At 36.0% G+C, this 26,886-nt stretch overlaps 5 protein-coding genes and 1 long non-coding RNA gene across 11 annotated transcripts in view; 3 read left to right on the top strand and 3 right to left on the bottom strand.

Moving 5' to 3' along the window:
* The first annotated feature begins 56 nt into the window (after positions 1–56).
* Positions 57–4,353, top strand: drongo (Arf GTPase activating protein drongo). 2 transcript variants are annotated; one of them, XM_011067266.2, is made up of 6 exons: positions 57–459; positions 2,487–3,004; positions 3,100–3,294; positions 3,400–3,582; positions 3,855–3,982; positions 4,077–4,353. In XM_011067266.2, exons 1-6 carry the CDS (start codon positions 296–298, stop codon positions 4,128–4,130), a joined length of 1,242 nt encoding a protein of 413 aa, XP_011065568.1. In that variant the 5' UTR covers positions 57–295; the 3' UTR covers positions 4,131–4,353. The 2 variants fall into 2 exon arrangements, with proteins under 2 accessions (XP_011065568.1, XP_011065569.1); XM_011067267.2 differs by having other exon boundaries at positions 311–452.
* Positions 4,354–4,612: 259 nt separating this feature from the next.
* dock (SH2/SH3 adaptor protein dock) lies at positions 4,613–9,821 on the bottom strand. Of its 2 annotated transcripts, XM_011067263.2 has the most exons (4): positions 8,633–8,894; positions 7,279–7,564; positions 5,722–6,659; positions 4,613–5,406 (listed from the first exon to the last, which is right to left on the bottom strand). In XM_011067263.2, exons 2-4 carry the CDS (start codon positions 7,295–7,297, stop codon positions 5,185–5,187), a joined length of 1,179 nt encoding a protein of 392 aa, XP_011065565.1. In that variant the 5' UTR covers positions 7,298–7,564; positions 8,633–8,894; the 3' UTR covers positions 4,613–5,184. The 2 variants fall into 2 exon arrangements, with proteins under 2 accessions (XP_011065565.1, XP_011065566.1); XM_011067264.2 differs by lacking the exons at positions 7,279–7,564; positions 8,633–8,894 and adding an exon at positions 9,220–9,821.
* A 1,706-nt stretch (positions 9,822–11,527) lies between these two features.
* On the top strand, positions 11,528–19,871 carry LOC105152807 (ras GTPase-activating-like protein IQGAP1). The gene is made up of 19 exons (XM_087403388.1): positions 11,528–11,689; positions 12,385–12,475; positions 12,605–12,839; positions 12,961–13,105; positions 13,264–13,421; positions 13,490–13,624; positions 13,710–13,794; positions 13,869–13,960; positions 14,047–14,212; positions 14,291–14,454; positions 14,562–14,696; positions 14,769–14,925; positions 15,009–15,254; positions 15,360–15,523; positions 15,601–15,744; positions 15,818–16,138; positions 16,221–16,385; positions 16,466–16,579; positions 16,656–19,871. Exons 1-19 carry the CDS (start codon positions 11,530–11,532, stop codon positions 18,831–18,833), a joined length of 5,055 nt encoding a protein of 1,684 aa, XP_087259514.1. The 5' UTR covers positions 11,528–11,529; the 3' UTR covers positions 18,834–19,871.
* Positions 16,134–18,635, bottom strand: LOC147910500 (uncharacterized). The gene is made up of 2 exons (XR_015544240.1): positions 18,501–18,635; positions 16,134–16,373 (listed from the first exon to the last, which is right to left on the bottom strand). It is a non-coding gene; the product is annotated as an uncharacterized LOC147910500 (long non-coding RNA).
* Positions 19,872–20,374: 503 nt separating the features above from the next.
* Xpac (DNA repair protein complementing XP-A cells homolog Xpac) lies at positions 20,375–22,557 on the top strand. Of its 2 annotated transcripts, XM_087403398.1 has the most exons (7): positions 20,375–20,583; positions 20,771–20,809; positions 20,885–21,087; positions 21,397–21,508; positions 21,588–21,712; positions 21,827–22,103; positions 22,175–22,557. In XM_087403398.1, exons 3-7 carry the CDS (start codon positions 20,948–20,950, stop codon positions 22,334–22,336), a joined length of 816 nt encoding a protein of 271 aa, XP_087259524.1. In that variant the 5' UTR covers positions 20,375–20,583; positions 20,771–20,809; positions 20,885–20,947; the 3' UTR covers positions 22,337–22,557. The 2 variants fall into 2 exon arrangements, with proteins under 2 accessions (XP_087259524.1, XP_011065561.1); XM_011067259.2 differs by lacking the exon at positions 20,771–20,809 and having other exon boundaries at positions 20,376–20,583.
* A 760-nt stretch (positions 22,558–23,317) lies between these two features.
* Hmgcr (HMG coenzyme A reductase) overlaps positions 23,318–26,886 on the bottom strand; it is a 29,633-nt gene continuing 26,064 nt past the window's right edge. For all 3 annotated transcript variants that reach the window (XM_011067255.2, XM_011067258.2, XM_011067256.2), the window contains exons 7-9: positions 25,505–26,099; positions 24,189–25,429; positions 23,318–23,821 (exon numbers count right to left, since the gene is read on the bottom strand). In XM_011067255.2, coding sequence (XP_011065557.1) covers positions 23,731–23,821; positions 24,189–25,429; positions 25,505–26,099 — 1,927 coding nt within the window. In that variant the 3' untranslated portion in view covers positions 23,318–23,730. The remainder of the gene's footprint in view (positions 23,822–24,188; positions 25,430–25,504; positions 26,100–26,886) is intronic.

The following is a 26,886-nucleotide window of genomic DNA, read 5'->3' as shown; positions in this document are numbered from 1 at the left end:
AAAGAGAGTGAATGCAGCAGCATTGCGCATCGCAGTCAGTTTTGTAGGCGCGGCGTGATAGGTGGTTCGTACAATCCAGTACAATCCTTGGAACCTAGGGATCGCGCCCGCGTTCGACATAGCTCGAGCAAGCTCGAGGCTCGAGTAGCTCGAGTGGCTCGAGTAGTCGACTGAGCTCGACGACCTGGGTAAGGCCGTTCATCTCGAGGTTGTCTCGAGGCGCAAACAGCAAACCAGTGCAAACTCATTGCCGCCGCGCGCGAGCGCGCGTATAGTGTATACCCACGCAGACGGGATGGCGTCCACAAAGAGGAAACAGGACGAGAGGAACTTGAAGACGCTCCGCGAATTGGTCTCGCAGCCGGGCAACAAGGAATGCTTCGATTGCAACCAGCGCGGGCCGACTTACGTCAACATGACGATCGGTTCGTTCGTCTGCACCTCTTGCTCTGGTATGCTGTAAGTAGCTCCGGCTCCAATAAATTCTCTGTTCATCGCCGTCTCTTTCTCTTTTTCTCTCTCTCTCTCTCTCTCTCTTTCTCCCCCTCTCTCCTCCCCTCTACTTCCCCGACCTCGTCGATGTTTCCTCGATCGCGTGCAGCTTAACCGCTGTTAAGTATGCCCTTCTCGTCCCCTCCCCTCCCCTCCTCCCCGTCCTCTGTCCCCGAGACGTGACATTGGGCAAATGTCATACAATCATCGTCTCGGATGCGAATCTAGGAGAACCTAAGACACTCGCAGATCACCCTCGAAACGGTTTCATTGTCAGAGAAGGGCATGACAACGGTCAGCCCTGCGAATCGGAACTCGGAACACGGCGAGGTCAGCAAGTGCGCTACCACGATCGATGGTATCGCGATCATCGCGAATAGCCGTCTCTACCCCGCTCCAAATCCTAGTTTTGACCATGATTCGTGTGACGACTATAAATAGAAAGAGAAAATCCGTGCCGCGTGACCGCCGAGTGGGCAGATGGTCCTGGTGAACACAACGCCGTTATCCTCAGAAATGTCCTTTTATGTGGGACGCAGCCTCCGCGTGAAAATCGCTTCGGGCGACGTACACGTGTACAGGCTTCTTCCAGTCGTCTTCGTAAGCGTTTCGATGCGAAGAGAAAGAAGAGAGAAAGAGGGAAAGAGAGAGAGAGAGAGAGAGAGGGAGAGAAAGCGAGCGAGAGACTGTGCGCTCTCGCGCACGGACTCCAAATGAGTCATCGCGTTAAAACGTCGGTGTCCACGGCCAGGAAGTTAGCGCTATCAGCGACGTCGACGTCGACGTTTTCTTTGTGCGCAGTTCTAGTTATCATTGGTCAAAATGTTACGTGCAAAATGTTACCGCTAAAGAAAAAGAAATGCATTTTTTATTCTCGTCCCTTTTTCCCTCATTTCTCTTTTTTCTTTTGGTTTTCTCTCTTTCTCTCTCTCTCTCTCTCTCTCTCTATATATATATATATATATATCTATCTATCTGTCTGTCTATCTATCCATTTATCTATCTATCTATCTATCTATCTATCTATCTATCTATCTATCTATCTATCTATCTATCTATTTATCTATCTATCTATATATTTCTCTTGTTTCCTTCCCAGGAAACTGCAATCGCTGACGCGTGATACGCGAAGTACCGATTATCGACTCGCGCTCTTTAATCGGTCAAGTCGCATTGCACCGCTCCGCGTCGCATTGCACTGCACACGCGCGCACGTGCGGATTTTTAAATCTCGCTGTACTGTATTCGCAAACCTATATGACGTATTACTAACACGCGAGCCTCGTTATTATTCGTCACGGAAACTTAACGATTGACGTACGGGTATAAGCCGAGGGACGAAAGTCCCTCCATTCCAGAGCGAGCCGCGATTTGAAAAATGGAATATCTGTATGACGTAATTACAATGGCTAAGCACTCATTGATTTTCCGCGAATTTCTCTCCTCTCTCTTTCTCGTTCTTGTTTCTCATTTTTTAACAAATAATTTCAAATTGATAAGAGCATAGAAACGCTCAGTTTCCAAAATACAAGATAACGGATATTTCTCTGTTACCACTGATCAGCTAATTATTGTAAATATTTTTGTGAAAAAGATATCGCAATGATGATAATTTGTTCAACTATGAGGAACTGTAAATATATTTACGAGAGCTCTGTTTTTTGATGAATATTTTGAATTGGTGTACGCTAATACAATATCGTCTTAATAAGTATCTTAATAGTGCACTCCAACTTACTGCACCAATATACACCAGTTAGAATATCTTTCGAAAAGAACAGACCTTAAGATAAATTTCTCTATTATCGCCGGTGAGCTAATGTTTTTGTGGAAATGATATTACGATACTTATATTTTTTAAAACTGAAACTATAAGTGCGTGTTTACATAACTCACGTCACGATAAGCAAGATTTTCCTGTCTGCTCTATCAATCCGATTTCTGCGTCAATGAATCAAAATCCTGATCTACAAACCCTCGTGTTGCATTTCCAGACGAGGCCTGACTCCACCACACAGGGTAAAGTCCATTTCTATGGCGACGTTCACCCAGGATGAGATAGACTTCATAAAGGAGCATGGCAACGAGTACTGCAGAAGAATATGGTTGGGCCTGATGAACTCAAACTCCCCACAGAACTTGGATACTAAGGACGAACAAAAGATGAAGGATCTGATGAGCGCCAAGTACGAGCTTAAAAGATATTATCTGGACCCGTCAATCGCAAATCAAAATACGGTAACGACACAGCCAAAGTCACAGTCCACGAGCAGCATTCCGAGGGTACCGAACTCGGGAACATCCACGACGTTGCCCGCACCGGTCAGCCAGAAGCCGAGCACGGATGCATTAAACAATTCCAACAATTTCTCGACGGACTTCGTCGCCGACTTTAGCAAAGTTCCTGATCCCTTCTGCCCGACGACGACGGCACCGATCGGTCAACAGACGATCGCACCACAGCCGTTCTTCGCTAATTTTGACAATAATCCAGTCTTCAATAACTCGAAGAGTGAGTAGCGGTATCGGAGTGTCTCTGTCTCTTTTACGTTAGAATGTCGAAATTGTAACAACGCTTGTCTTATAATGAACAATTTTATTATTGAGGTATGGAAACGTCCGCAATGTTTAATCAGGTCGGTGGAAACGCCACGATGAACATGAATGGGATACACGCGCCACCCTCGGAAGATCGTTACGCGGCACTTAAAGACTTAGACTCATTGATGAAGCAAACGCAATTGAAAGAAGAGACAACTGGAACCTTATCTGCATCTACATGGAATGCAAATAATTCAAATGGTGAATATTGCTAACTTGCAAGTTTGGAACAAAGCGCCGATTAATTATACTCTTGTCGCTCTATTAAGAGGAAGCATTCAGAGGATATAAAATTCTCAATTGCAGCACCAAATGCTACATGGAGTATAGGAGTAAATAATCAAACACACGTCATCTCAAACCCGTTCACGGGTGGTGATTTATGGCGACCGTCTGCGAACATAGTCAACAATAATACTCAATCCGTCGATAGCTCTCTGTACAACCCCGCAAATCCGTTTAAATCGACTCAGTTTCCTGTAAATAATGGTAAGATATGAGAAAATTCATTTCTAAACTAAAATTCTTAAAAAATATAGCTACTAACTTTCATATAACGCAATTATTTTTCAAATTATTTTTTATTAGTATTATATGTATTTGTTTTGATCTTTTCAAAATTAAAAAAAAATCAATAAGGGGGAGGAGGAGTGTTAGTAGTGATATAAACAGTAGAAATTGTATTTATATTTACCGTCAGTAATTTTAGTTTGCAATAATGGTTAGTGTTCAGTCTAATACTGAAAAGATTAAACTTTCAGATTCGCAATGGATAGGCATTGGCACACCTAGTAACGGAGACGTACTCCAATTAAGTCAACTCATGACGCCGTTAGCGAACAAAGTATGGCAACCGACAGTACCAGCATATCATGCAAATCCATTCATGGTAAATCATAATTTTGTTTGAATTCTCTGTGAATGAATTCGGCAAATTTGTTCCTCGATAAATTTTGTTCATTTGTCGTTAATCATCGTTACAGGTGGGCACGGGAGTAAGTAACATGACAAGGAATTCAAACAATCCCTTCTTATGATTATGTACGCATAACCTTTCAATGGAGTTACGAACAAATAATGCGAATTAAAATTTATTTAGATTTAGGCAAATTGTTATATACGTGACCTTATTGGCAATTAGTGCCATTAACTTTTATCCCCAGGAGCACCAATCTCATATCTATATAAATAAAAAAGAATAATACTTTTATTTATGAATATATAATATACACGTTAATAAAGATTAATATTTGTTACTAATCGTGAATATTACTTGGCGATACTTCCAACTTCTTGGCGTTAATTTTTATATGAGAAATTTTTTTTTTTTTCATTTATTTTTCTTAACAACATACATGTATCTAAAAAACTAATTCTTCAACGTAGTAATGACGATGTGTTTAGTTGGAAAAGAAATAAAAAGTTTATTGTAGCGTAACAATTCTAAATGCATACGTATCAATATTGTACCTATTATTGAAAATAGAGGAAAGTTAAGAAAACAAGTTAAGAGGATACATTTTGTCTTATGCACACTTAAATACGGTTTATTTACTTAAAAACTTCTAATATAAATACAAAATCACAAATGAACACTTAGTCTTTGTTATAATTCAATACCAATAGCTCTAGAGTAGAGATCCACTTAATCGTTCATAATTGCATGATAATTAATTATTACTTGATCATTACACTTGCAGTCTATATTATATGCAGTTGTAATATATTATTAATCGTAATAACAGTCGGTTCGCGTTTTACAATTATAATATGAATATAAAGATAAGCCTTGTGTCAATTAGTTCACGTAGCTGCCGTATTAATGTTTCTTTGTTCGTTTGCTGAGTAATCTGGAAGCTCCGAGGAGTGTAATACGAGTTACCGATTCACTTAGAGTAATAAATTATATTTCACTGTATAAATGGTGAAAACAATCGAGAAACACTAATATATGAGTAGACCAATTATATTAATTGATATTGTATAAACGTACGAGATGAGTGATATTGATATTACTAGGCAGGCGTCGCGTATCTTAGCGATACATCTGAAAGCGCATGGACTGTCTCCTTCTTCATGGCACGAATTCATCTAGCAACCGTTGCTACTGGCATTGCCTTTTGGTAGTGGGCGCACCAAGTACAACTTCTCTCCCTGTTTATTGGTGTAGATTGGGGCCCTCTGATAATGATCTACAAGCTGATCTAACGTGTGGAACTTCCTCTGACCAATGCAGTATAGCGCTCCTTCCACGTGTACCCTAAAGTGCTTGTTACGTCCCGGTGCTTTCAAGGATACCGAATAGTCGCCCATCTAAAAATTGACAATAATTAGAGCGATGAGCAATAACATCATTCTCGCTATACTCACTTCGTTAAATTAATTGCGAACTGAATGAGCAAATTTTTGGAGTTATAATCAAATGTTGGAGATATGCGAATTTTATTGAAATACAAGCAGAAATTATATATATATATGAGTAAATAAGAACAAGAGCTATGCAGAAATCTTCAAGTATAAAACTTGGATAAAAAATACAAAATAACTGATTGCATCTCGTCGGAAATTTGTTAAAGCCGATTAAGAACGAGGTTCCGATTTAATCGTGACGATAGTTGTTATACTCACATTGGTTTCACTATCCCTGATTAGAAAATCTCCGTCGTGGCCGTGTTGATTGAGCAACGTGTCGCATTGCGAGCGCGTAATACTACCGTAGTACCAAGGCTTACCGACGAGATGCGGTCGATCGCCAGGATCCGGCCTCCGTTCGAGAGAATCCCCCTGGCTGATCTCGCTACTAGTCATACCACGCTCACGGTATGGTTGTGTCAAATACTCGCTGAGCTCCTGGAGATAATTGCGCGGTACCAGTCCGACCTGTCCCTGACTGTTTCTCGCCTTATACCACTCGGGATCCGCCGGTGGACGATCGAGGATCTCGAGGCGATCGCCCTTTTCAAACGATAGCTCTTGATCGTTGTTAGACGAGAACGAATAGAGAGCCACCACAATGTCGAGCACATTCTCGGCCATCGCATATGTATGAAGCGTATCGTCGGCATCGCCTTCCTCCTGGGTGTAATTTGATGGAAACCAGCCGGCCTGAGTGCCGCTCTGACCCCGCCACCAGCCATCATTGCTCTTCTCGAGTATCAGAATCCTGGTGCCCTTCACGAGGGACAGCTCGTCCGCCTGCTGCGCCTGATAATTGTATTTGACGACTGCGGTACCGATCGCCTCACTCGGATCGGCCGGCAGACGTCGCGCCATAATGGGGGATTCGACCGCCCGGGACGGCGAGTTACTGGATGGTAGGGTCTTAGAGCCAGAGCCCTTTTTGACCTTCTTCTTAATACTATCGAATAACGAGGGCTTCTCCTTCTTAACATAGTTGCTTGGTACATAGCCCGCCTGTCCTCTCGCGCTCTGCACTCGCCACCAATGCTTTGAATCATCCAGCAGCAAATAACGATCATTCTTACGTAAATCTAGCTCTTGGGCACCTTGTGCCCCATAATCATATTTGGCGACAACGTAACATACGTCGTCTTGACTCGTCTTGCCTGAAATGTATCATGATTATTATCATTGTACATTGTATGTACACGTAATAAAGGTGCGTAAGAAATGATTACGTTAAACTATTTCACTTTTATTAATGTTTGTTTAATGATCGTTTAGTAATATGTACATGATATTTATTACAAGCACTGCTATGATTTATGAACTATCAATTTCCAACTCTGATTTCTATAATTTTTGAATATCCAGAAAGTTTATCGTTATAATTTAAAATAAAATTATACAAGATCATCAGGTTCATGTACTATTTTTGATAAGACATAATAATGATAATAAGACATACAGAACCAAACTTACTGTTCTTCTTCATCACACAAATTACAATATACTTCAATAATTTACGCAACAAATCACAATCAATGCAAAATCTATTATTAACGCAGCAATCCAATTTGAGATCGAATGTCAAAGATAATACGAAAATAAAAATCCCCAATATTCTCGAGGAACCGAGAAATGTACAATAAAATTTATCAAAGTACACAAGAACAAGTTATGATCAAAGTAATACTCATGTGGACCTGATGAAAACGTCATCGAGATTTGTGAATCAAAAGAAAAATTTACATACAAAGCAAAGCGTACAAAAATAAAACGTACCATGCTTCATGGCTGCCATGTGCGTAAAAATAAATACATATATATGTACCACAATATATATGTATTTAGATTTTGTATGTACAGCTGAGTGTGGCGTGAGTAGCTGCTCACGTACTACTTCAACAAATCTTTTAAGTCTGCTTGTACAGAGTTGACGGCGTGAGTGCAGCAGGCATTCATTATTTAGTTTTTGCTTTTTTTTTTGTTCAGTGCTGATGCACCTGCTGATTTCTTTGGTCAGAATCCATCGTTCTCAAGGGTAGCGCAAGCAAGTGCATTACCAACACTTTGGGGGAAAACAAAATAAACGATCATTAGCACGAGATTATCAGAGTATAAAACTTCATTTTTATTATAGTACTTAAAGAGCTACGCATGTCATAGAGTGCATTATGTATCCCAGAATATTTGCGACTTTCAAAAAATTACAAAGTTTCTAAGAAAGTTCATAATAACAGTCATTTTATTTTAACTGTGCAAGATACTTATTACAATAATGACATTCATGTCAGTATATAATTTTGAATAATGAGTTTAAAGTTATACAAAGAATCAAAGACATTATGGTAAAAAAAATGAAATAATACGGATATACGTTGAAGATTCACTCTATGGCATGCATCTACTTTTCTAAAACTTTTATTCTTTTATAAACATGCAATATATTCTATAACTGAAATAATACTATCATGATAAATATGCTGTAACAAAACTATTTATAAACTATAAATACAAGCGACTCAATGCCATGTAAATAATAACATTATAAACTAGTTGGAAACTGTTATAAGCAATGTATATAAATCAGTGATCTGTATGATCATCATACTGTTTATCACATTATTTGAATTGAGTGACGGTTATGCTAATATAATAATACTGTTCTATAGACAATGCATAATCTACCATGAGAGATGCTAATACAAATGTATATTCATGCAATAGACATAAAGAAATGTCCTACTTAAACTAATAATTAACAAATGGTGCGAGAAATATACTAGAAATATCAGTTATATATATTATATAATATATTCAATATATTTATCAGTATAGCTAAGAGAAAAGACGTATTATCTGTATCAATCTAGTAATTTAATTCTCCTAATCAAATAAAGGCTCGACAGAAATTCATTTTCGTCAAATAAAATGTACGCAATAATATTAATATGCAATAATATTAAAATTTTTCCCTGCTTTTCTATCCTGTATCTTATCTGTGAAAGATCCCTCCGCATTCTGAGAGGAAGGAGAGTGTCCAAAGTGACGTGTGATCCAAATTCTAAAGGATCAATCAAACGTCATTCTTGAGCGACGATCTGCACCGATGCAATTGTGCTCCACCAAAACTTACGATTCAATTTCGCGTAAAACATAAGAGATGCAAATGCGAGTTCCTCGAAGTTGAAGGCACTTTAAATAAAACTGGTCACGTCAATTCGAATTCTCTCCTTCCGGTACGGTACATCTCGCGCAAGTAACAAACATAATCTAATGAAAAGCTACGAAAAGCGAGCGAAACATCTCGGCGAGAAACACGAGGACGAATCCCGCCGTGTGTTATGTTATGTGTATGAGAAATGCCCGGTGTCGTATCTGTGCGCACAATCAATCGTGATTCACACCGTGTTAGCGAACTTAGTGAGAGCACCGGCGAATTGGAAAACCACCGGCGATGGCGAGGTCGGCGAGGTATTACCAAGAGAAAATTGACTGGCCGAAGCGACACTGACTCAACTAACAAGCAACCGTGGTTCTCTACTTCTCCTTCTCTGTTTCTCTTCTACCTTGCGAAAAGGAGAAATAATCGAGGAGGAGACGACACAAGCTTCGCGCTTACGAACCGTGCGACTTGCGAGAAGCACAAGAAGCGAAGCGAACAGACAGATGGACAGATGGACGGACGCGCGCGCGCGCCGGTCGACCGTGTATTGGACTTACCAATTTTTAAACTTGACATATTCCTGCATAAAGAGCTTTTGGGATCTTACGTCGTTAGACGGCTTGTTTTCCCCCACCCCGAGCAGCAGCCATGAACGACTGGAGCGTACCTACGTGCCGGGGGGGCTGGTGCGTGTCTGTCTCCCTATCGCTCTTCCCTTCTTTTTTTCTCTCTCTCTCTCTCTCTCTTCCTCTCACTCTTTCTTGATATGCAAGCGAGAGCGGGGAGTCAAGGAAGAAGCGCGCGGTGAGCGCCGCGTTTCATCCGCTTTCAATCGTCGTCGTCCTTCCGTCACCTCCCGTTTGTCCCCGGGACACGCGAGCGATCAGCGGACGATCTTTCACGCGGAGCCGCCCTTCCTCCACGCCACTTCCCGTCCTGTCCCGAGAGTACGGCGCGAGACGGCGACTCGAAGCGATGCTCACGACGCCGATTCGCCACAGGTTCGCCGCGGCCGCGCTCGTACGCGACCCCTCCCGCAGGAAGAACAGACCCACCCTTAGGCCGGAGGTGCGGACCGAGGATATCGTGGATATCGGACTCGGATAGACAGCCCCCTCGAACCCCGGCTGTGCCCACCCGTGATCCGCTACGGATCGCCTGCCATCTCGCGACGAAACACGAAAAGAGATTCTTGTTATGCGCCTATTAAAGCTTAAACACAATAGGTACGGGCAACAGGGAATAACGAGCCGTCCAATTAGAGCTTTGGTGCGATTTAAATTCGATATTATATCCCAAAGCACTGATTGAACAGCTTGTTATTCCCTGTTCATCGTGCTGTTGTGTTTAAGCCTTTATGTTCACGCGAGATGATGCGAGGTAAAGTCTTAAATTTATAAGAGAAGCGTGACTGGTGTTAAATGTTCTGATTGATCATTGCGATTAAGTGATTAGCAGCCAATGATAAATTTATTTCTGTATACTAAAAATAGTTGCTTAAGGCCCTGCACAAAATAAATAGAATTTCTTAATAAGGAATTAGGAATAAAGAATAAACGATTTCAATCTATCAGAAATCGAATATATCGGAATAAAGAGCCTTACAAGAAGAGAGTGGCAAACTGCATCACCGTGACCCGTCTCCTCTGATTGGGTATGGGCATCAAAGCTCCATATGCATGGAAAAGATTGGAGAAATCTGATCACGTGATCCCGTCTTGATTAGACATGAGCATTCACGTGATGCAATTTGCCACATAGAACTCTAAGCTCAATATCCATGATGTTAGAAATCGGTCGGAAATCTTGGACAGAGAAAAATTTAACAAATCACATTTAAACAATTTAATCAAATGACCATTGCGATCGATCAATTCTTTCTCCAAAGTCTCGAACCGATTTCTAGCACCGTGAACACAAGGCTTTAAGATGTCATGAACCAATCAGAGTGCCGTAATAGCATCTTAAGACATTATAAAATGATCTTGGAATAAAAACTGATTATGCTAAATTCACATTGGATCTGACGTGCATCGTACGACGCTCTGCAACTAATCAGAAAATAGGATTTTGCTTCGTATCATCGATACGAAATAAAATCCTGCTTTCTCGATATCAATCATGAAACTTTATCCTAGGATGGAAAGTAAAAAGTAAAAATTTCAATCAATGATGTTAAAATTGAAATTAATCAATGATGGAAAAATTTTTCACTTTTCACTTTTTATTCTAGGAAAAAAATGATTAAAACCCTGTTTTGGTTGCAGAGTGTTGTACGACGCACGTTAGATTCAGTGTGAACCAATCTAGGTGCATCCAGAAGCATGACCGCTTACTGACCGGCTCAATGAACTCTTGTATTTGTTTGGTCTATATTTTTAGATCTAATAGAATATGCCAATCAGATGCAAGAGCTCAATGAGCTCTTAGTGAGTGGTCGTGCTTCTGGGGGTCGAGTGTATATCTTGAAAAGTGAACAAATACACTAGAATATTCATAATTTAATTGGTCAATACCTAGTAATCTTTGCTCACTTTTTTAATTTTCAATATACACAATCGAGCCCCTAAATATAACAACCAATCACTGAGCGCTTAGGTTGTGTTCGTTTTGTTGCTCACAAAAATGACGCTTTAAGTTTCATCCTTGTTATTTAGTAAATATTAAACAAAGATAAATGATGCTCACAAGTGTTGCCATAGCGAACACAGTGAGCTCAGTGAGCCTCAGTGAGCTCTTTCATCTGATTGGTCTGTATTTTAGGATCTAATGGAATATGCCAATCGAGCGCGTTCCATTTAAATACTCGTACAGCGTCTATAGCGTCGTGACTTTTGCTCTTTATCGTTGTCAACACTGATCTTACCATGGGCCATAGGATAATAAATTTGAATTTGGAAGAGTGTAACGTATCGGTATTACCTGATGTTTTTCACCTGTTGCTTTCAATTTTTTATGTGACAGCCGTGTTCACGTTCTCTCCCACGATGGTTAATGTGACTGGCATTTTGACAAAAGATAGGAAAGGTGAAGATACTTACATTATTTTATCATATTAATTAATTGTGGGTACATACACATATTTTATTAACGACTCATAGATTTCCTTCATCTTGTCAAACTATTGTTGAATAAATCGTAGATAATTTATTAATTTAATTACGCACGTAATTGTAATTTTGCACATGCGTATATGAATATATAGTCTCGTATATGAATTGAGTTTGAAATTAATAGAATCCTTGATAGAAAAATGTTGTTGAAATTATTTCATGTTTTGGAACACTTCAACAAAATTTCAGCATTTCTAAAAAATTTAAGTTTAATTTCAGTGATTTTTAGCTGAAAAGTTCATTTTCGACAAAGTTTCAGAAAAATTTCAGCAAAATTTTCAGACAAATTTCAGCAAGAATTTCAAAAAAATTCAATTGAATTTCAGTGATTTTTCAGTATGTTAGCTGAAAAATTCACTTTCAGTGAAGTTTCAGCAAATTTTCAGCAATTTCGCTGAAATGTTCCAAAACGTGGAATAATTTCAGTGAAACTTTTTCACCAGTGAAGATTGAAATATTGTACATAGGAAAATATTATATTTGTGGTATTGACTTTAATGAAAAAATTTGAGTACTGTATTGTAAATACTATACCTCGATATGGACAAAATATGTACTTTCTTACATGAGCTCTAAAATATTTAGAAATATTATATATATATACTTTAGATGACATGAGAACATCTGCAGAAAATATGGACGAGGAACGTAAAAGAGAACTATCGTATCTCTATCTCTGTCATTTGGAAGAAGCTAAAAAGTAAATATACATATATATAATGAATAAGTTCTGCCATATTTATTTATTTTATTAAGTATTTATATTTACAAAGAATTTACATTTTATTAGAAAAGTAAATAAAATATTATCATCTACTTTCTTCTATAGATGGATGGAAGCTTGCTTAAGAGAGCCATTACCTCCATCGATTGAGTTGGAGGAGAATCTTCGTAATGGAGTGTACTTGGCTAAACTCGGTCACTTTATGGCACCCAATATTTTACCAGTAAATAAAATTTACGATACTGAACAGCGTAGATATAAAGCTGCTGGATTGCAATTTCGTCATACAGACAATATAAATTATTTTCTGAAATGCTTGGAATCTGAGCAGCTACCGCTGGTATGTACAAAATAATTTTATTACAGTACGAGAATATGTTGTAATTTATATATATAAAATTATGCAGAATATATTGGCACAATTTTAAAATAAGTTGACAATATTTGATTTTTTTTTACAGATATTTCTGCCAGAAACAACAGACATATATGATAAAAAGAATATGCCGCGACTGATATATTGTATCCATGCTCTTAGCAAGCATTTATTTAAATATGGGAAAGCACCACCAATGCCAGATTTATATGGAAAAGTAAATTTTTCTGGTATGTATTTTTGTTCTACTATATTATCTTGAAAATGCAGAAGTATTGAATGTGAATGATTACTAAAATGTATTTTGGATATTATTTCTTTCTCTTTCTTAATTTTGGATCACATAGAGATATTTATACCTACTATTTTTATACCTACATTCTTTCAGAGCAAGAAATTGATATCGTTACTAAAGAACTGCAAAAACATGGCAATCAAATGCCTGCTTTTCAAAAAATAGGAGGTTTATTGACGAACAGCGCTACTATGGATACAGCTACTCTTCATGATTCCGTGATCGCAATTAATCAAGCTGTGATAGATAATGTATACTTGTTCCATTTTGTTTACAAAACATTTTGCATGGTAATACTAATATAATTTTATATTTTTAGGACAACGATAAAATTTTACAAAAACTTCGAAGTAAAGAGATGCAATTAAATAATGTTAAAATTGCTTATATAGAAAAATACATGAAGGCATTGTCGGAAGCTAAAACTGCAAAAACAGAGGCAGCACTTAACAAGGTATTTGATGCTTACATAATTTCGTGTTGTATGTTTACATTTAGGTAATTTAATTGATATAATTTATAATTTATATAATGTTTAGTCCCTTAATGATAGTTACGTAGCAGATGAATACGATGAGTTATTAACACAAGCAGAAATACAAGGACACATTAATTATGTAAATGGTAAATACTGTCAAATTTCGGCGATTATTACAAAATTGTATCCAGTTTAATTTATGACGAGATATATATTTTAGCCTCGTGTGCATTGGAAATCATTGTTTCATCTTTATCATATGACAACACAGAAATAATAGCTGCTTTGAAAGTGCCAGCATTATCTTTCAAGGTATAGTAAAAAGTTTTTTTTTTTGTATAATGTAATAACTATTTACTAAAATTTCGATCATAACGTTACATATGATTATTCCACAGAATATATATTCTGAGAATGTTGAAGATTATAAAGAACAACTAATGCTAATATTGAATAAATTTGAGTGGAATGATGTATATCCATCTGAAAGCATTCAGTATTGGACAGAAATATTTCAGAATGCGATTAACAAAGGAAACGAGAACGCACAACGACGTCGCAAACGTTAACATTATTAAATTAACGTATACTATTTTATAGTAAATTTTAGAGAGATGTATTACAAATTTTTATTTGTTACAGGAGAGAAAACTATCGAACATTTGAATATGGCTTTAGAATCTGCGAACAAAGAAAAATTTTATGAGCTCTTGCAAACTCCGTCTCTAGAAATCTCTCATTATATTGATGAATTTGCAGTTCCATTGTATTATCAGGAGATGAAGGAAGATCATATAGAATCTGGGGTAAGATCACATATCTATATTTATTTTATTAATTTCTTAGAAATAAAAGCTAAAATTTTCTTAGAGTTTTTTTAAATTAATAATACTGATGATTTTTTTTCTAATAGACCAATATCACTTATGATGACATAATCGGTTGTATATCTGTTTTATCTGTTATTGCCGCTATTACCAAAGCGGTGGACACAGGAAATCCAGATTTCGTGTATGAAACGCTGTCGAATCCTAATGCACGTTTAGCTGTAAGTATAATAACCATTCTTTTTCCATAGACATTGAAGCAAACTTTTAACATATTATTATCATTATTATAGGGATTGGATGAATTTAATAAAGTAAAGTATGCTCGAGAATTAATAACGGCTCGGCAAGCAAAGTTAAGAGCGTCCCAAGAATGTTCTATATTAACTTATAGCGATATTCAAGAATGCATTGATTTGGTGAACGTACAATGCGACGAAGGTTTTGAAGGTATAACAAAACTGCTACATAAATACAATGACTACGTTTATGTATCACATGTTGATTTAATATAATTAATTTTGTTTAATTAGTTATACAGGTTTTGCAACAAATTAATCGAGCCGTAGCAGCGAATGATCATGAGAATATGATGAAAGCTTTAAAAATGATAACCGCAAAGTTTGATATACCTACATATCCACACGATGCATCGTTTTATTTGAAGCTGTTGAAGAAACGTTTATTTGAAAAAGAATTTGACGGATCTGAACTATGGCTGGAAGATGTCAAAGCTATAGCGAAGGCAGTGACATCAGAGATCGAAGAAATGCAAGAAAGTAGGTCATACGTTCTCAATGTGTTTTTCTTCGTTTTCATTGACTTTATTGAATTAGAAAATTGATTTTAATAAATATACAATTTTTATTTACGACGTATTACAGTGATAGCATTTTTATGTAACATCAACACTTATGTGGAGAATGATAATATGATAGATACTCTCGACTGCCTAGAAACGCTCGGTATATCTGAAAAATTTAATGGATTTACTGAAGAATGTCAAGAGAGATGTTTTTTAGCATTGCGACAATTACAAAGATGGAAGGTATATATAAAGTATTTTTATTAAGTACATAAGATGTATGCTTAGTATAAATATCGAATATTTTATTTGTACCATAGCACGAAATGTACAGTTGTCCATATGTTTGCTATACTACTAACAAAGGAAATAAAATTTATATGGATTTAAAAGGCGGAAGATATACATGGGAGCGTCCGATAGATTTTACGAAAACTTGTCATCTCACCATAGATGATATAAATGTATGTATGTGTTCTTTCAAGTTTTATACCTAATAAACAATACGTATCGTTAATTTTGTTTGTATGCTCGTAGGAAACAATTAAATCTATTTTAGCAGAGAAACATGAAGAAGTTTATATGATATATGATGAAAAATTGTTTATTAATCTTCAAGCTTGTATTAAAGGATTTTTGTTACGTAAAAGGATTGCTGATAGATATGCTTATTTCGACGATAATTTGAGAAAAATCATCATGATACAAGCATGGTGGAGAGGCGTTAGGCAACGAAAACAATATCGTAAATTGTTAAAAAGAAAGAGACAAAATATATTGTTACATCAAAGTAAAAACAAATTATTAATTGCAAGAGCAAACGACAAGATTGATAAATTAAGTCGATATAAAAGACATGTAAGCTCGAATTTTTTAATATTTTAATACAGTTGCATTTAATGATTTCTAGGAAATTTCATTTGTTTATTATATCACATAGGAGGATAAAATAATTAAGATACAAGCTCTATGGCGTGGCCGAGCATCGAGGAAAGCCTTTCGCTCCTTATTGCACTCAGAGAAACCGTCGTTCCCTGTTGTCAGATATTTTTCAACGGTATTAGGTTTTAGCGCCGAGGATTATGACAAGGATCTGGAATTACAAGTACGATAACTTTTATATTATTTGCACATCACAACTCTATTCTTGCATATTATAGTTCTGCTATATTATGACTGTTTTAGAAATTAAAACACGAAGTCGTCCAATGTATAAGGCATAATCAGAATCTATCGGAGCAGTTAAATAGTATGTTCGTCAAAATAGGATTACTGATTCAGAACAGAATAGCATTACAGGTATAATCTCTAAAGTTTGAACGTTTTTACGAAGATTTCTGAATTTTGCTAAAAAATATCTCTTATTTCTATCTAGGATGTCGTGGCGCATGGCAAAAGTCTAGATACTCTTGCGAAGGAGAAGAACGTGAGCAAGGATCAAAACACTTTAAACGATATTGCTACGATGACACACAAAGGTCTCAAATCATTAACGAGGGAAGGTCGTAAGATGTTGGAGGGTTATCAGCATTTGTTTTACGCATTGCAGACGAATCCGCAATATTTGTCTAAGCTGTTATATTTGCCCCCTAGCAACAAATCAAACAAGCTGTTCCTGAAGAATATCATCTTGACGTTGTTTAATTTCGGATCAAACACTCGAGAAGACTATTTATTGCTGAAACTATTTGGTTGCGCGTTGAGAGAAGAAATCAAGTGCAATTGCCATCAGCCCTCCGACGTATTGACCGGCAAGCCTTTGGTTCGCGAGATGGTGGTCAATTACGCGAAACAATTCAACGGTCAAGCGGCATTAAAGCAGATCGTAGGTCCATTAATCGAAAAGGTTTTGGAGGAAAAAGATTTGTGCATAGAAACAAATCCAGTAGACATATACAAGCTTTGGCGGAATCAATTAGAAATGGAATGCGGCCAGTCTTTGGATATGCCTCATGCGGTGTCTCAGGAACAAGCGCTGAAACACATTCCAGTACAGGAGTCGCTCACAAGAGCGATAAATCAATTGAAGAAGATATCTCTTGAATTTCTTGATAGGATAACACAATCCCGCGATCTGATCCCTTATGGGATGCTCTACGTTTCAAAGGTCCTATATAACACGTTGCTAGAGAAGTTTCCGTATGCTCCCGAGAAAGATTTCTTGAAGGCGGTCGGCAATTTGATTTACTATCACTTCATCAACGCCGCAATCGTGGCACCGGACACATTCGACATCGTCACATTGCCGGTGGACAGAACATTGTCTTCTTGCCAGAGGAAGAATCTGGCCAGTATAGCCAAGGTACTGCAATTCTCTACTTCAAAGAAAGGTTTCGGCGAGGAGGCACCGCATTTGGAATGTTTAAATTCGTTTATAATTGCTTGTCATGAGAAGTTTAAAGACTTCTTCCGATATTGCTGCCAAGTGGAGGATCTCGAGGAGCACTTCGATATTCATGAATACACGGAGGCGACGTTGATACAAAGTCCGGAGATATGCATATCTTTACAGGAAATATGTGAGATGCATGTTCTGATGTTGAATTATGAGGATCAAATAGCACTGGATCCATCTGATCCTCTACATGACTTATTGGATGATCTGGGTCCAGCACCGACTGTAGCATCATTGCTTGGGATATCTAAAGCGACGTATGATGCAAATTTGGCGCGATACAGCAAGCAAGAGGTGTGCCTGGTATTGACCAACAAATTTCAAGTGCCACGGAATGACGACACGAATCTGAGCAACCTCTTTGTAAAGACGAAGGAGTTACTCGTGTCGGTTATTCCGTTCTTAAAGAAGCCGACCCTTGTGGAGTCTTTAGAAACCACAACTTCTCCGATGTGCGTAAAATTGTTCGACTATTCGTCCGTATCGCCGACAGTTCGCGAAAGTTCATCTATAAATGATTGTAAAATGCAGTTACGTGCGTATCTGAATAAACTGGAGCTCGAGGGATGGATCAGTCGCGCGGATGGTTATCAGACGATCGTAACCGCAATAGCAAGAGATATTTGCAACAAGAGCAAGTACCGCGTTGCGAGAGACAAGGAGTTGCAGACGCTACGAGCGACTAAGGACCGATTAGATGAGAAGACGCGATACTATCAAGATCAAGTCGGATTCTATAATGAATATATAAAGGGTTGTCTCCAAAATCTGCACAGTGGAAAGAGTTCGCTCCGTGCATATCGGATGACGCAGAAGGATACATACACGCAGTGCAAATTGAGATCCAAGATGACCGTGAAGTATTCCGCATGGAAGCTGCAGGAGAAGGGCGTGTTGATGGAGGTTGATCAGGCATTGAGTCCGACGGAGATGAAAAACGTGATTTTCGAGATAAGTCCAACAGAGCACAGTGGTGTATTTGCCGTACGCTGTAAATTCATGGGTGTTGAGTTGGAGAAGCTTGATATTAGCATACAAGAGCTTCTCGAACTGCAGTATGAGGGCAGATCTTGCATGGATATGTTCGGTAGAGCTAAGGTTAACGTAAACTTGCTCCTGTATCTGCTGAATCGAAAATTTTATGGCAAAAAAAGTTGAAGGAACTGTCTTAACATTCTTCTAATAGAATTCGGAACAACCGAGTCGATTCATGCGTGTTACATGTGCAATTCATTGCTAGCACAACGTGTTCAGAGCAAAAGCTTCATTGGTATTTTATCATCGCGACGAGTGTCGATGGTCTAATAAGTATTTTTCGTATCTTGAGGCTTCTTTCTGAGAATGATGATATATTTTGATGCAGAAAACTTCATATAATACATGGAGTACGGGGAAGTTTGTGAGATTTTACTTTCTCTTTGAGAATAAAGAGAAAGCCAATTATCTTTTTTTCATGACACAAGTACAATTATTTGAACGTGCGTCGTGTACAAAAGGTCTATTTTTTTTTACTACAAAATACTTTCTTCCAATTCTTTCCTTTTAATTTCTCCATCCTATTTTCTTCTCTTTTTCTGATGTAATTATATATTTATTTTTGAATGAAGAAAACCAGAAACAGACAAAAAAACAGACCGAAATTAATTACGTTTCAAATCACACAATATTAGGAATGCAATTAATTTTTTATGCAGATAATTTAAATTATTGGAAATTATTTTGCTATCTTAAAATATCAGAGCGATGGTGTTTTATGTATTTTTTTTTAATAAGCTGGAAGATATAATGTATTACGATTTGTCACTGATTTTATTTCACGTGACTTTAATTCGAAGTTATTCGCATGCATTGCTAACGATGTCTTACAAACTGCCGCATCCCAGTAACCTGTTTAACAGCAATCTATCTAGTCTATGATATAGCATGCGTTTTATAAATAATCATGTTCGTGAATGTTCGAAGTACCAATAATGCAACAATGATTACTTGACATCACATATATATGTACGACGAGTCTTTGCATTTGTATATATGGACTCTGATGTGTAAATCTGAAAATTATTAATACTCTCTCTGTTTTATGTTATAATAGAATAAGGATGCTTCGATTGGCATTGTAATATACGGTTTTAACAGTCGAAGGATTAAGTCGACAAATTTTAACAAATTTTAATAAAATTATATTTTTAAACATAATTTTGTTCTTAATTTTGTGGCGTGTATTTGTATAAATCTTTGTTGAATCATTAATTTAATTATTAACTAAAAGAAATTTTTTAATAATAAAACAGAACATTTGAAGGTATCAGAAAATAATATAATTAACATACACACAATTAGTTTATCGAAAAGATAATTATTAATAATTTTGAATATTGGATATCAAATCTGTTGTTCCTTACTTTATTTTTTTCAAATGTTCTATTTGTGTGTAATGATACTAAATTACACATTTGGATAAAAAATTTAAGATTTATTCCAATCAAGTATTTAAATGTTTATAATATTTATATTAAAAACTAACACATATATTTTGAGCATATTATAAATTAACATGTTGCGGTCTTTTTCGAAAAATTTCTTATTTTTTAGCTTAGCAGCTTTTTTCTCAATTTTGCAATTTAATTCATGGATACGTTTTTACAATATTAAGCTATCCTCTGTCTATATGTATGTATCAGTATGTATCTTGTATTGAAGTGTAGAAAGTGTAGAAAACAGCTGAACGAACAGGACATTCAGGACGCATCACATAAAATAATTTGAATAATTCACTTTGCCGTGAATAATTCTTCTGATCTAATTATCTCAGTTTATGTTATAATTTATAACTTGTTACGAATTGAGTTTTTGGTTAACGTCATTATTATTGTATAATTTAGAACTTCAAATGGATAACTCGGTGTTGGTAAGTAACCTCGCTATTATATGGAATACAACTTTTCATTTTTACATTCTAATTTTGCTTATAATTCTAATTATATAATCTTTCAAACAAATATTAACGATATGAGACTTTTAATGATCTGTTAAAAGTATAAAAAATTTTGATTTCTTTAATTTATCTAGGCATCATATTAACCTCTTTGTTATAGATAATTTTACAGTCAAGATTCCGAAATAACTTCTTATACGTAATATTCTTTGAATATTTACAATTTAAAAAAATAACTGACAAATATGTTTATACATTATTTACTTATTTTCAGGATATAATCCTTTAAAAATACATATATGTTATTGACATAAGAATTCAATGTTTTCATTAAGAAATGGCTAGTGTGGAAAATAATTCTAACATGAGTGGAAATAACACAGAGATAGAGAAGCAGCTCAAAGAGAGAGCTGAAAGAAATCGTCAGAGAGCACTCTTGTTAAAAAAATCTAAGGTTGTAACTCATCCATATGCAAGGTATATTAAGCATATACACAATTAATGTATTTAAAATGCAATAAAATCATCTTCTATGCTGATTCTACAATGAATCGGTGGTTCCAAGTTTTATCAGTGAAGTTGACCAATTTATTTATCCAACTTGTATGACTAATGCTGATTGACCAACTTCATCAATTAAGAAGACTAATTGAATGACTTCCAATTAGCAACTTATTGTAGAATCAGCATTAGTAATCAATTCTTTGACAGTTTTAAAATAAACATTTTTTATTTAAAAATTTAGTTAGAATCTCTTTACTAGTATTCTTATTAATATGCCTATAGAGAAAATAATGGTTCTACAAAAGAGAGAATGTTAAAAGTTCAAGGGCAACGTGTTATCGATAGCGGAGGAGGCTTCTTAATAGAAGAAAATGATGAATTAGAGCAGCAAATGGTATACATATGTATATAATTATATCTATAATATTACATTTATGATATCTATAATATTCCATTTATGTTTATTTATTTAGTTGAAGATTAGGACCGAGCCAGCACCAGATATCGGTAAATTTAATGAATGTGAGGAATGTCAACAGAAATTTAGAGACTCGTATCTTTTACAAACATTTGATCTGACCGTTTGTGATAAATGCAGGTAGAGTAGCGGCATTTAAAGTGAATATTTTCACTTATGTACGATATCTATTTCCTTTTTCGTATATCTTTTGAGAATAAGTCACGAATATTATATCGTTTTATATTATTTTAGAGATAAAGAAGGAAAACACTCCTTAATTACTAAAACTGAAGCTAAACAAGAATACCTGTTGAAGGATTGCGATCTCGATCGACGAGAACCGGTGCTTAAGTATATTGTACGAAAAAATCCTCACAATGTGAATTGGGGTGAGATGAAGTTATATCTGCATCTCCAGATAGAACAGAGGGCTTTGGAAGTTTGGGGTTCGGAAGAAAACCTGTTGAAGGAAAAAGAAGCACGCGAAACAAAACGAGAGGGAGCTAAAATAAAGAAATTCAATAAAAAGGTATCTTAATTTATATGTCATTTTATTATATCTTCTCTTGCTAAACCAAATCTTATTCTATGGAAACAAAGATCAAACAGCTGCGAATGCAAGTGAGAAGTTCATTGTATGATAAAACGACTAAAGCGTCGCATGTTCACGAGTTTGGAGAAGACACATACAATGAAGAAGATGATACGTATACACATACTTGCACAACGTGCGGTTATGAAGAAATCTATGAAAAAATGTGAAAAAATGCCCGACTATTATTCGCAAAACTATGAATCAATGTGTATTTGATATTACTTTACATGAAAAAGAATACAGTTTTCCCTTGAATCTTTGAAATGTTTTGCTTCTTGAAAATTTGGATGCATTTCTCGATCTTTATTGATCAATAGTAATTTTGATTTATACATCTTTTTTTATATTTTAAAAAAATTAGATTTAAATAAATTTTATTTTTTATTAATTATGTCTCTATTTATTAATTATATCTCATATTTTTCTCATTAATTTTTTAAGTCTATTACACATGAATATATTTTTATCTCATTTACATTAAAAACATTTTTATATTGGGTCATCTAAAAAATATCCGCGGTTTTTTGTCACTAGATGTGTGTTGATGGACATATATCTGTGACAAAGTACCGCGGATACTTTTTAGATGACCCAATATTAAAAAATTACTGTATACAAAAATAAAAAAATTTATATATAATTATAAAATTGGAAATTTTGATTGCTATTTTTTTATACTTACGTTATGAAATAATATATTTTCTTTGTCTAAAGATAAGGGAATTAAATTTTAATGTTCAGCAGACGACAATGCTAAAATAATTTGTGGTATCATGTAAACATGAAATACAAGCTTTATTTAATTCTTTTACGCAAACTTCATTTGATCTGAAATTTATTTTTCTATTTACACAATAAATGGACATATACTTACTGAAGAAAAAACTGAGAAAAAAATTTATAAACAGATAACGCCAAACGATCGCGTTGAAAATATCTATGTAATCTATTATTGTCCATTGTTGTTTAATTCTTAATAAGACTTTGATCAGTTAAAATTATATTATCACTATTGTATCGCTTATTTACAGAATTTCGAATAAAGGAAATCTTTGTTATGCAACTACATAATTATTATTTATACATTATAACATAAATTATAATGCAATTTATATGTTATAATTATATGTTGTAATAAATAATACAGATTAGTTTCATCTTTATTTCTTTATTTTCTTAAAATTTGCATGCGTTCGTTTTTTTAATTCGATATTCAGTTTATGAACGAATTAAATCCTCTGATTAATATAATATAGATATTTCAAAACAATTAAAAAAGTTTATTATTTACATCACCAGAGAGGGGAGGGGGGAAGGAGACAGTTGAACACTTCTCCAACGAAACACTTCTTCCATATACATATTTACAGATGGAATATATACATTATAGAATTCGACCAACATCTCATCGCAGCAGAAACATGCATACTTGACTAATTGTTTCTTTGGAACACTAATGAGGCAGGTGCGAAATGTAAACAACAGGCCGCTTTATAGAGAAATGATAAAAATATATGTTTGCCATGTACTAAAGCTTTTACGCAAAATCTGCACAAAAGTCTTAGAATGGCAAAATTTTTGGCACAGTTAGCTTGTTGCCATCCGTACTACCGTGAATAGTATGCACCGAGTTACTAATTAGGACAGATGATCTGTAACAAAAAGAGAAATGTGCAAATCATTACTTGTGAAAAAATATTTAATTATTAATAATAACTAATAATTGTTTCATAATTTGAGTCTTATCGACAAACTGTCTTAAATTTACATTATATAATTAATATGCATTGTATAATTTACAAATTTTTTCATAACTTTTATAAATTTAAATGGAAATCAATATCTTTAATTCGTTTTAATATTTTATGGTTTTTTTTATTTTAACTATTAAACTCTTCAAAAAATAAAGTTTTGTCTAGAAAGATTTTTAATAATATTACTAATAACATACACACTGATCCAATTCTTTTCATTTCAGTTGTATAAATTTAACAAGATTCAGACGTTCAAGTCACGTACCTATTATGCCTCAAATGACTCTTGACCAAATCTCCGGAAGCCAATGCGGCCATCAATGATAGCTCTGCGGCAAGCACGGTGGCGCAAACAATTCGAGAGAGTTTTCTTGCGTTCTGGCCGGGTTCTGTAGGATGTGCACCCTTGATCCCTAACATCGCTAGGCATGCTCCTTGCGCAGGCAGACCGGTACCACCACCTACCGTTCCGACTTCTATGCTAGGCATTGTGCACGTTATACGCAGATCTTTGCCATCCACTCCCCACGGTTCCATCAACGTTAAACAATTACTGCTGCTAACATTCTGAGCGGGATCTTGTCCAGTAGCAATGAAAATTGCGGTCACGATATTGGCGGCGTGCGCGTTGAAGCCGCCTATACTACCTGCCAAGGCTGAACCCGTCAAATTCTTCTTGTTATTGAGTTCGACAAGTTCGTGGACTGAAGTTTTCAGTACGCGCATAACGACATCCGCAGGTATAATCGCTTCGCACACCACACTCTTACCCCTCCCCTCAATCCAGTTGACAGCCGCGGGCTTCTTGTCGGTACAGAGATTCCCACTGAGGGAAATTATTTCCATATCTGGAAAATAAGTTTGTAATGTCTGCAAAGATCTCTCTGTCCCCTTCGATAACATGTTCATGCCCATAGCGTCACCGGTTGTGGCAACAAAGCGTAGATGCAAATCTCGACCGGCTATGCGTGGATGAATTTTTTTTAAACGAGCGAAGCGACTGGTTTGATCAAAGCTGTTCTTTAGTTCTTCAAAATTCTGTGGCTGTTCTATCCATGACATCGCCTCGCATGCACGCACAATATCTGGGAATTGTACCACGGGCGCTCGGGTCATTCCGTCCGCCGTTACACGAGTGATCACGCCACATTTCAAAAGTGCACGGCTACCGCGATTAGTAGATGCCACTAGGCAACCCTCTGTCGTCGCCATCGGCACATGATACAGCTGACCGTCGATCAGCAATGGCCCAACGATGCCAACTGGTACCGGTACGTACCCGATTACGTTTTCACAGCAGGCGCCGAGTACCTTGCTGTAATCATAGTGCTTATATGGCAAATCGATCATTTCTTCGGTGAACTTGCCAGCATCACCCACGACGAGACGCCTAATATCGACACCGCGCTCCATGTTGCCTACTGCTTTTTCTAATTGATAAGCAGCTATGTTCTTATGTTTCACCAATTGTATCACCTCCTCATTCGTCAGGGCACTGGCTCCAAGCTTACATATAACAATATTTATATTATATATATATATGTAATGATGTAATTATAATCTACCTTATTATTCTCTTACCTCTGACTTATATATCTCGAGACAATCTTCCACGCTTCTGGGAGCTTCAGACTTCTTCAGCGACGAATCAATTTCGCCGAAATCGCTCGCGTCACGATTTATTAATTCAGTTTGTATCTCCTTATCAGCGTATTCCACATCACTCTCATCACCCCATCCACCCACACCAGACAAAGGAAAGACCGGTGGCTGCTCTTGGATCGTCGGTAACGTTACGCCGAAACGTTCTCGTAACCATATATTCATAGTGGTATCTATATCGTTTAGATTGGAACCAAGAAGTTCCATTTTCTCCTCCACTGTCGCCTCCTCTTTTTCCTCGTCCTCTTCCTCCTTCTCCTCTTCCTCTTCCTCTTCTTCTTTGAATCTTAGTTGTCTGACAACATCGTTTCTGTCCTCGAAGAAAATGAATTTTACCGCCAGTGCTAACAGCAATATCGATATCACAATGTTGTCCGCGCTAACTGATAGCCAAGATGTCATCAGATGTTTATTTAACTCGGAGTTTTCGGTATCAGAATCGTTAGTTGCATTCGAGCTCGTGTATGTCATTGTTTTCGTCATGACCTCGCTTTCGTTCTTAAAGGGCCATCGGCTGCAATGTGGAACAAAAACATTAATATATATCAATACTATATAAATTAAAGCAATCTAATCTAGACATTTAAAGCAAAATAAATGTTTTATTATTATAATAATATAAAAAATATTATATACATGTATAATATTTTATATTATTTTCTGTATACATACACAAGATATGATTATATATTATATTATTATATTTCACAAGATTGTAAAAATAAATTTATTACATGCTTCATATTTTTCTGTTGATGTAATATTGATACACTCTACAAAGTTAAAAGATTACTTGTTCCCTACAAAAATAGGCAAATTTCAAGATAGTGTAACTTTGTCAAAAATCATCGTATCGAGATGTTTAAAAAAGCATTTTAAAGCTTGAAATCTTTACTTTTTAGATCGGTACTTTAAAAATCGGTCTTGATGATATTTTATGAAGTTACATAAACATAAATGAAAATGATAAGATCAGATTAAACAAATTTTTACGAAATTTGTGAAATTCCATGGCGTGAATTAAAAATTGTATACAGATACGGTTTACATGATTCGAATAAGTGAATCTTTACATAAAATTTCTTTTTTTATGAAGCTTCGTACGATTTGTTTTCATCACAACAATCCTTTTTGCTTCAATGTTGAATAATTCGATGAAATAAATCGTACAGAGGTCAATTGAGTATTATCATCTCTTGATAAATTACTTCTTGATAGCGTATCCGCATGTCGATAAATCGCCAGATTAAATTCTGTGGAATTTCGCCAGATTCATTGCAAAATATCCAATTAAAACTCAA

The sequence above is a fragment of the Acromyrmex echinatior genome, chromosome 2 (assembly GCF_024713525.1).
Source record: "Acromyrmex echinatior isolate Ae372 chromosome 2, ASM2471352v2, whole genome shotgun sequence".
Taxonomy (NCBI): Eukaryota; Metazoa; Arthropoda; class Insecta; order Hymenoptera; family Formicidae; genus Acromyrmex; species Acromyrmex echinatior.
Note: the sequence above shows the minus strand (reverse complement) of the source record. Positions and strands in the feature narration are given on the sequence as shown.

Bases quoted from the DNA above. Each gene is read 5' to 3' on its own strand.
- drongo (XM_011067266.2), top strand. From the start codon at position 296: ATGGCGTCCACAAAGAGGAAACAGGACGAGAGGAACTTGAAGACGCTC. The intron at 3,295-3,399 runs GTGAATATTGCT...TCTCAATTGCAG, and splicing joins GAATGCAAATAATTCAAATG to CACCAAATGCTACATGGAGT. The intron at 3,983-4,076 runs GTAAATCATAAT...TCATCGTTACAG, and splicing joins ATCATGCAAATCCATTCATG to GTGGGCACGGGAGTAAGTAA.
- dock (XM_011067264.2), bottom strand. The intron at 5,407-5,721 runs GTGAGTATAACA...GTCAATTTTTAG, and splicing joins TCAGGGATAGTGAAACCAAT to ATGGGCGACTATTCGGTATC.
- LOC105152807 (XM_087403388.1), top strand. From the start codon at position 11,530: ATGGGCCATAGGATAATAAATTTGAATTTGGAAGAGTGTAACGTATCG. The intron at 14,926-15,008 runs GTATAACAAAAC...TTGTTTAATTAG, and splicing joins ATGCGACGAAGGTTTTGAAG to TTATACAGGTTTTGCAACAA. The intron at 15,524-15,600 runs GTATATATAAAG...TTTGTACCATAG, and splicing joins GACAATTACAAAGATGGAAG to CACGAAATGTACAGTTGTCC.
- Xpac (XM_087403398.1), top strand. From the start codon at position 20,948: ATGGCTAGTGTGGAAAATAATTCTAACATGAGTGGAAATAACACAGAG. The intron at 21,088-21,396 runs GTATATTAAGCA...ATATGCCTATAG, and splicing joins GTAACTCATCCATATGCAAG to AGAAAATAATGGTTCTACAA. The intron at 22,104-22,174 runs GTATCTTAATTT...ATGGAAACAAAG, and splicing joins TAAAGAAATTCAATAAAAAG to ATCAAACAGCTGCGAATGCA.